The following is a 10,001-nucleotide window of genomic DNA, read 5'->3' as shown; positions in this document are numbered from 1 at the left end:
CTCTTTTCGTGTTTGTACTATTCTTTGCACTTTAAAATTGGGCAGTGTCTTGGAAAGATGATTTGCTACATAATCTAAAATTGCAAATCCAGGGCAGTAGTACGTGCCACTAATAACTATCATGGCCATGTTAAATGTACCGCTAAGTTCAATTAAAAACTCACAGAATATATAGGTACTGAGCATTCAAAACTGAAAAGCCAAGTAAGCTATGAATAACAACATTAATGTTTACTTTAGTAACTGACTTCAATTGTTATATTCCTACTTATCAACGTTGGTCGATTATACATATAGCTAATAATGTGTATAAACACCTAATTAATTATTTAAATACATAATTCTAAAACCACGTGACAGTGCTGCTATAGGCTAACATCGCTGATCATACAAAACGCCAACGCACTAAGCGGTAGCGCCAAAGAAAAAAGCATAACAGTATTGTTATAATTATGTCTATAAAATTTAATAATAATTTACTTGTGAACTTAAAAAATATTCTTCAGTCAGTACATCGCGAAACCATAGAGTAAATAAACTATGGTGTGCGCAGAACGATAAAACAAAATGTCCTCGGATCGGGCAGGCCTGCATACTACTTAGGCCATTCTTAGGTACTTTATTTAACTTTATCTTTCTAGTCTTAAAATATATGTTACGCTTATTTTAGTTGAAATTTTATTTTTCGTCCCTAATAAATTTTTCAAGGTAGTATTTGCCTTTTTATGTTGTATTTTCAAAATAATTTATCAAGTTATTTTATTATTCAACTTTGGTATGACTGCTGCGGGTATTCCCTTCAATATACTTGTCCGTTGGAAAGGTATACGTTTTCTTTCTTGTTATAGGTAAATCGTAGTGCAGTTTGCAGTAATTGCAATTCGTGTAAGTCTTCCATTAATTGGTTTCTTGTGTGGACGAAAGTAAGTTGGGTAAATTTCTTTAACTAATATCGTATGTTTCGTTTTACTAGTCATATGGGAACGGCGTGGAAATACATAATAAAGGAGAATTTATATGCACAGCTAAAAGCATTCCACCCTTTGTTGCTAGGGTAGAGACAGCACTGAATCATCCAGTCGTTTTTATTCCACTATCAGTTTTAATGCATTTTAACTCTGAATACAACGGACATCCAAGAAACTCAAAGTTTTAGGTATGGTAAGTACAGGAATTGTTCTGTTGCATGCAAAGAGATTTTGACCATGCTCACAGCACTTTGAATTCGAGTTTCTGCACTTGATTCTCACATCACAATGTCTCCAGTGGTGCAGTGACGATTGTGTGTGTGTCAGCCCGGGAGGGTGGGGGGATATAAAAAATTAAAGAAAATAATTGAAAATGTGTATTCAAAATAAACTTACGTTACAATTATCACTAATGCATTGACATGGGCATACAGTAGTAGTCATAGGTAATGTGGGTCTCACACAATAATATACTGTCTATGCTGATATTTTGCAGTTTTTTTTTCATAACTCTGGGGAGGGGCTATAACCTAACCTACCCCTCTCTCCCCAGTGACCACTACCGAAAATCTCTATTGCTCCATTCTGTTGTTCCTCAAAGAGCAAGACTTACCTAGCTCTAGGTTGGTGGCCCCTTAAGGGCGGTCTCATCTATCTGCTAAGTTTGAAATTTTTTATCCTAGATTTTTACGAATGAATGGGGCTAGATGCATGGTTTTTGTGGGAGGGGAGAGAAAAATGGGCAGGCAGATAAGGGAATGTGAACAAAATAACTCCTTTCGTTAGGATAAATTTGGACAAGATCCAGGCCTGGCTAGATGTTAAGTGTATTTACTACCTTACTGCTAAAAAAAATGGACTTCAAGAAAGTGATCATGTCACTCTTAGTCAAACCGAGAGTTTTAATCTTTGAAGTCTTGTCTGTCATTTACCACACCTGTCCAGAGTTGAGGGGAGGGTGGGTGCATTGTGTTTCAGCCCCCCAGTGTGCAGTTTCCCCAAGAGATTAATGATAAAACATCTACAAACCTGTAATTGTCTTTACACAACTATATTGGTTTTAGTCAAACACTGGCCAAATGCTACATGTTCAAAGTATAAATAATTGGGTTTTGTCTTGAAACCTAAATCACAAGCACCCCAACCTCTTTCGCCTTCCTACCTTACTCGCCCTAACGTAAAGGAGGCCCCTATCTCATTACTACGCACACTTGAATTAGCACAAAAGCATTAACAAGAACCTTCTTTACAGATTGTAGGCTTGTTGCAAGTCGCTAACTACTTGGCTTAGCCATGTCTGTGGAAACGATGATGTGCCCGACATTTCGGCATGCCCTGTTGCAGCCATTTTTAAGGACAATAAACATCAGAGTTCTCGCTCAGTGTTTATACACAGCCATTCACAAACAGCTGTGATTGGTCACTGGAGACGGCAGTGATAGGAGGGTTAGGCTAATCACATGCAGTAGGCACGTATGTTGCTGCTTTTGCTTTTATTTTTTAAATGAGTCATTTTTGTATAGAGTATCATTTTAAACAATACTTACGTCACAGTAGTTGGTTTTTTTTATTTCCCTTGTGTTGTGAAATTGTTTGTTATTCACTTAGGATGCTGTGTGTGATCTATAATTTTGAAATGCTGACTTGAACTATAAATGTGCATTTCATAGAATCTACTGTTGAACAAGTGGCAGTAAGTTTTCTTCAATACGGCCGCCTAATGTCACGCTGGTGACCGGCTCCAAGATGGCTCGTGTAAGGTCCCCGACTGCCGCTGGGTCCTGCTCGGTTTGCTGTGCCAGATACTGGCTGCAGTGTCGTGGACCAACAGCACCCAGAGCTCAAAGCTATGTTAGGAATCACGTGGTGTTCTCTAAGTTGCTTACACATGGGCTGTGCCCCGTGGGCCTGTGCCTTTGTTAGCTGCGCATAGTTACATGTGGTCATTGGTTTATAGATCAGGTGACAAAACACAATGTGCAATGCTTGGGAATTGCACATCACTCAGCTTATCACAGTGTACTTGGTTTGTTAACAGGCACAAAATGGCTGGAGTAAAGAAACAGACGTTGCAGGAATTTAACGACAGTATACTCGCGCTGCTGGAGTGTCCCGTCTGCTTGAAGTACATGGAGTCTCCCATCAGGCAGTGCAAGAACAGCCACAGCATCTGTTCGCAGTGCGCCACTCAAATGGCCACGTGCCCCACTTGTCGCGGAGAGATCATCGACATGAGGTGTCTCCCGCTAGAGCACCTCACGGAGCGAGTGTTGCTCAGGTGCGAGTTCGCGGACTCGGGCTGCAGCAATCAGCAGCTGATGAAGGACATGCCTGCCCACGTACTGGTCTGCCCGTACCGCAGCTATATGTGCCCCTTGTACGGGTTCGATTGCAACTGGAAAGGCAAGCGCAGCGACATCTACGCCCACGTGGGTGTGCTGCACGAGGACTTCAGACTGGCATGCGGAGACGACGGCATCGTCGGAAAAACACTGGAAGATTTGGATTTCGGCACGGAGTTCGACGAGTGCTACGTCATCTCCTACGCAGGGGAGTGTTTCTGGCTGCGCGAGGCATGCCGCCCGGACGCTGGGAAGTTCTTCGTGATGGTGCAGTACATCGGCCCCGTGATCACTGCGAGCAACTTTACGTACGTCGTCGACTTGTCGGGCACGAGAGTGAGGTATCTGCACCAAACAACCACTCACTGCGACACGGAGACGGTGAATGACATCGTCGCCTCCGGCAACTGTGCTTGTGTCTCTATACCGATTCTACAGAGCCTGGTTGAGGAAGATTCCTTTAAGTATGAAATACAGATCAAAGGATCCTCAGCCTAAATGCATATATATATATATATATATATATATATATATATATATATATATATATATATATATATATATACATATACATACATACATATATATATAGTCTGTCATTTGTAAGAAGGGGCCATCTTACATTTTTGTTGAAAATGAGTTAACTGCAGAAATACATGTTTTCTTTCATCCTTCATGGTCTGTAAGAATGGGATAACTGTATCTCTAATAGTTTTTAAGATATGACAGGGGCTAACCATAAATAATTAAAATACAGTGATGCATTACAGTGTGCTCATTTTGTTTTTCTGCTCTCCTGAAAAGTTTATGTTTTGTAGGTTAGCCCCTTCTTACAAATGACAGACTCTATATATATATATATAGTGTATTTAGGCTAAGGATGTGTAGCTGAGCGCAGCCACACACAAAGGCAATATTTTTGTCTGTGCTTATGGAATTTCACTAGCTGGAGCGACTTTTTTCGTTTTTATTATTGACTCGCGCAGGTGGCCCAATCAGCCAAACATTACATCTGTGAAAAAATATTGTTGTTTGTGTTTCTTTCCAGCTATTGGTTTGTGAGTCCTTGTGTGTAGCCCATTTTACACCTTAAATCAATACTAGAGTCTAGTGAAGTTAGTCCTTTCTTTGTATACTAAAAGAGTCTATTGTCAGGGTTACATTTTAGATTATTTACTGCCAGGTAGCACTTTGTTTTCTATACCAGTATAGGTATGTTCTATTTAAAATAGAGCAGTCTTGTGTATTTGTACATCTGTACTAAAAATTTGAGTCTGTTAACCTGTTATGTGTTCAGGGATGTACAGTACTCAGTGGTGATTTCAATCATCATTGACGTGTCAAAGTTGTGTGTGTTAAGCAGGGCCACCCAGAGAAGCTAACGTATAACTTTTCGAACCCTGCATGTTATCATGGCCATAAATATACTTTGCATAACTTGTAATGTTTCGTACAAATTCTTTTATCAATAAACTTGTAATTTGGGTCCTATCAGAAAAAAATATCTGGAAATTCAACAGGGCCTTCCTTCTCTACAGGCTCATTTGCAAGCAATCGTGTTCTGCAACTATGGTGAATATTGAACCAAAATTGTATGCACAGTTTGTGTTCATTTGTTACATGCTGAGCTAGCAAGTAACTTATGTTAACATCACAGCAAGTAAGAATGTTTTTCAATTATTAGATGCTTGAGATGAGAAACAATTTTAGTGGTTTTATAATGTTCACACTCATTAAAACGACAATTTCACATGTACGAATGTGCCTAGGTTAATGAGGAGGATCTTTTTATTTTATATTATTGTATTAGTGTAAAGCCAGTTACAAGAATGGTATGTAGGTATTCTATAGTTTTAATTTTCTTAGTGATGTGTAAACTGATAATATTAAAAATTTTAGTTTGTCTCCTGTACAATTTCCAAATGCCATGCATGCCAGTTTTTTAATAATCTTATAGTTTTCCCGCTTTCAGAAGGTCATGGTTTTTAATGGACTCTAGAAAAATTTAGACATATAAATACTGTGTGTATAGGTAGGTTAGTAATTAAGTTGAGTTTCTAAATTTCTAAATTATTAATCTTTTACAATTATTGCATTTGAAATATTTATCAAAATTTTTGGCATGTTTGAAAATGGAACCAAAAAATGTTTATTATAATTTTTTTAATTTTTATACACATCATCTCTCACACCAAGTTGGCAATGTCATATTCTTGTTTGTTTGTTTTTTTTAACTAAGAATTGAGGTATTTTCATGTAAATTTCTCACTGTAGCATACTTGCTTTGTAGCGTCTCAAATTTTATCATGGATATTTACCAAAGATTATTTAATGCCAGTAAAAAGTCAAGCCAGTGTTCGTATCATGATCACTTGGTCTTCTGTAGTTCAAACATCACATTTAGTAAATACCTGGTGAACTAGCAACAGCAGCAGTAGGAAACCTTACAGGCAATCCCTTAAAGACATTTATTATATTGTATGATATGTAAAGACAAAAGTGTGTGAAACAAGCCTTAACTAGCAGGCCTAGCAGTTATGTAATAGTCAGGTGCAAACTGTTATCTTCTCCCCCTCCCCCTTACATGTGACTCCAGATGATGTAATACTTGCACTCTGCCAAGAATGCTGGCTTTGGAAAAGGTTCCAAAGTTATGGTCAGTTGTTGAGCCCTGCTAGCTTCAGGCAGTTTGTAACAATTTCAAGATGGTGGGGTCAGACAACCATTATAGTTATTATGAGGTGGTATTATTTTGAAATTGTGCCGTAAGTATTGGCGAATGAGAAATGGGAAAAGTATCTGGAAAGTGGAGACTGTTGAGGTGATGCACCAGCATCTGATAGACAAAATGTGAAGAGAGGGTACTGTGTTTATCGAATGAGAAATTTTTTTATAAAAAAGATAAACCAAATAATGGCACAAGGGTTGCCTAATTACTTCCTAGCAGGCTACCTTTATATTTAAAAAAATTCAGGCAATTTTTTATTCATAATTCTTCTCTTTTTTTTATCATAAATTGTCATACCAATCAGTAGTACAAGATACTATAAGTAAAAATATAAAAAAAGTAGGTATCCTATCTTTGTCTTGAATAGCAATCAGGGAACTCTCCTGTGGTACAGCAATCATTTGCAATGAATGTAACAATGGTTGAAGATATAGGCCAGTAGCCATCAGTCCACATGTTCAGAAACATGCTGGATAGTTTTTGAACACTTGTAACGTATTGTAATTACTTGTTTGTGTGTAAATGATAATGCTGTGTGAACGTGACTTTTACACAACCTGTTATTTTTGGTCGCGTCAGCCTCATCTGTGCACGATCGATGGCAGTATAATTAAAACGTACCCTTTTTTTTTCTACGTACATCTACACATCATCGGTTTCCTGTGTGGAATTTACTGTTGACTTACCGTTTCATTCAAAATTTCCTACTCCCCCATCTTTTAAATCCTGCACTAATGTTGCCTCATTCGTACCTTTCATTCATTCCCAATAACCAGGGCTTGGATTTGGTCAGAGGCAGAAGCTGAATTGGACAAAGTCTATTCACACATTGCGTCTTCAAGTGTAGCTCAACAGATGAAGTAGCTCTCTGATGATCAAATATGCTGTTTTTTTTTTTAAAGTTAAAAGGTGAGATACACTATAAAATGAACAGTTAAAATGCTTTGTTCAATAATAGTAGTATCCAGAGTTTCTCATCATAATACACATGTTTTATTTACGATTAAGTATCTTAGAGGTTTAGAGTCAAAGCCCTTTTTCGAATGGAGGAAAATTAGAACTAGTAGTAGTCTTTACATGCATGCTGATCGTAATTTTCGTTCCCACTGTTCTAATCGACACACTGTCCATTGTATTTACTGTGAAAGTGTTCACACGTTCCGCCCTAAATTTCACTAACAAAAAAAAAATCATGGTCCATTTCCAGCAGTAGTACTGGCAAAGCATCCCTTCAGTAGTGTTTTGAACTGAAACTAAATAGTAGTTGCCATCAAGCAATATTACATAGTTTACAGATGTTGCTGTAGCACAAGAGAGTGGTACCTAAATCATTGGTACTATAATTTATAACTGAAGCAGTGGCTGGTTGATACCCACTATACATGTGTGTGTGTGTTCTTTTATATATTTTTTACAATATTTTATACTATGTATGATATTCACAAATAAAGTTAATTTTTTTATGTACCCAGTGTAATTATGATTTCCATCTGCATTATTTGATACTGTTTGATAGCTGAGAAATTATACAGTTTTGTGTATTGAATATTCCATTACCTATTTGCAACTTAATCAAACCACCACTGGTCACATCATTTTTTAAAATATTTGTGCAGCAGAACAGCTTTACAATATATTTTTTTTTAAATACATATTTCTACACTTCAAGGCAATGTTTCATTTTCTGACATAGTTGAATATTTTGTTGATCTTTTTTTTTTTTAATTGGAAGTTTCCACACCTTTTGAATCATTTGAGAGGGAGGGAGAGAGAGAAAACGTACATATTTAAGTACACATTGTTCCAGGTGTCAGTAAATATTTTCTTGTAATACCAAAAAAAACAAAACAATCTGACCAGTTGTACCGTTGAAATGCATGTGTACATCCACTTATTAATTAACCTAATATTTGAGTAGCAGCCTATCACTGACACCTCAACGACCGGGCACTATGTGAAAAACAAATCTCAACTAAGTCAGTCAATTGGAACATTTTTGATAACAATCATCATCGTGGGAGCAGTAACCTAAGAGTTTTGGGAGAAAACATTTTTAAATTTAATAACTATTGTGATGTAGAAAATTTCAAAATTTTGCAGTTGAATACCTCAGGTACACAGTATCTTTACTTCCACTAAGTTTTAATTAAATTTTAATAATTATCATCTAGAAAAAAAAATTACGTAATAGGTTGGGCGGGCTTAGGCATTTATAGGGCCATGTTTACTTAATGAAAGTAAGTTTGCGTAGAGTGAGAATGGCTGTCATACATTGATTGTAGCATTTTTAGGGAGTCCACATTTTGTAAAGTCCAGGCCACTGTTTTATAAAGTGCAACAATTTTACAAAAAGTACCCCCCCCCCCCCCCCCCCAATCACCCATCACCAATTATCAATGTAATAAAACATAGGTGAAAAATAGAACTAAACAATTAAGTACTCATTGTAGGTTCACAATTTATTGTAGGTAATAAACATGGTGACGAAAAACCTGCAAAGAATAGTTCCTAGGGATGGGGCAATCAAATCCTCAAATACCATAAAATCCTTAGTATTCGAAGGATTCCACGTTTGAAAAAAAAAATATTAGCAACAAAAAAACTAAAGGAAATTAAGTAAATTAAAAATCGGGCACTGATAACCTCTGTGGTTTACTAATTCAATTTTTTTTCTTCATGCCTATTCTGTTACCATTTCTTAAGACATTGTATTTTTAACATATATAAATAAAATTACATTAGGTATTGATTCTGGAAAATTAGTTTGTGAAACAACCATTTAAATGGTAGAATATTTCAACACAAAAGTTAAAATTTTTCATTGCTTGTAAATTATTTAAATTTTGACAGTTGACACCTAGATTTGTATTTGAGGTACTCTCTGGTATTCAAAATAGAGATTTGGATTCAAGAAAATTGGGATCTTACCTATCACTAGTAGTGTCACTTCAAAAAGTTGCCTTGAAGAAATACTACAGGAAGGCCAAGTCCTGCTGACAGAACAGGTGCAGTGCCCGGAGGCATGTGCCCCGACATGCCATTGGTTCTCTTAGACGGCTGGCAAGTCCCACCATGAGGCAAGAGCCAATCTGGTGTTAGCAGAGCCCTGAGGGCGTGGGTGACGAGTGATGCAAACCTTTGTCTTTTAGTATTTGAATTGCAGATACAGAGCCAGGTAATTCTGGAGATTTGCAACTTCTCAACAGATCCAAGATGGCGCCCCTATAAGTAGACTGACGTCATGCGAAGTTAACGATGGTACACATCCACAGCTCCAGTGTCCTGTCTGCTTGAACCACAAGGTGACTCCCACAAGGCCGAGCAAGCAATGCATCCCGCAAGTTGCCATGTGCCCCAGTTGCACGATGCGTGTTGCTCCAGCGACTTCTGGTCGATCGGGGATGAATAAACACCCCCAATACAAACACACAGGCTACTGACCAGAGGGGGGCTATACTAACAAGACAGAGTATACAACGTTCTGTATTCATCTGTATTTAACTGTTCAGCACTTCGTGATGGAGGGACTCCATTAAAGTAACTGCAGGTACCTACCTATGTTTAAATATATTTCCTTTATTCCGCATGCTTACAAATGATCTGTAAAATATTAAATATTCCCTGTAGTGTACTGCCTATATTAAACCCTTTCTCGCTCTTAACCAATCAGATTATTTTCTGTAGTCATTGATGTGTCAGCAGTGTACTTAAATAACCGTTAATAATGTGGAATATGAAACAATGAAAATTATGATAGTGGAACTAATCACTTTCTCCTGGTTAAGTTTCATACAAATTTGGTCTACTTGTCATAGCCATGACTAGTCTGCATGCGCCTCTTAAGACTGACAGGCATCAAGGTGCAGTGTAGCTATGACAAACGCACAAATATGCCAACACTTTTAAAAACACTGTTGCTTAAGTATAATCCTGCATTCTAGCCCCTTTATTGCATACTCACCA

The 10,001-nt window shown here is 37.4% G+C and overlaps 1 protein-coding gene across 1 annotated transcript; it reads left to right on the top strand.

The window, feature by feature from the left end:
- Window positions 1-847: 847 nt before the first annotated feature.
- Window positions 848-3,808, top strand: LOC134535393 (E3 ubiquitin-protein ligase Siah1-like). Its single transcript, XM_063374467.1, has 2 exons — window positions 848-1,156; window positions 3,007-3,808. Exon 2 carries the CDS (start codon window positions 3,014-3,016, stop codon window positions 3,806-3,808), a length of 795 nt encoding a protein of 264 aa, XP_063230537.1. The 5' UTR covers window positions 848-1,156; window positions 3,007-3,013.
- The last annotated feature ends 6,193 nt before the right edge of the window (window positions 3,809-10,001 follow it).

The sequence above is a fragment of the Bacillus rossius genome, chromosome 8 (assembly GCF_032445375.1).
Source record: "Bacillus rossius redtenbacheri isolate Brsri chromosome 8, Brsri_v3, whole genome shotgun sequence".
In the NCBI taxonomy this organism is placed as follows: Eukaryota; Metazoa; Arthropoda; class Insecta; order Phasmatodea; family Bacillidae; genus Bacillus; species Bacillus rossius.
Note: the sequence above shows the minus strand (reverse complement) of the source record. Positions and strands in the feature narration are given on the sequence as shown.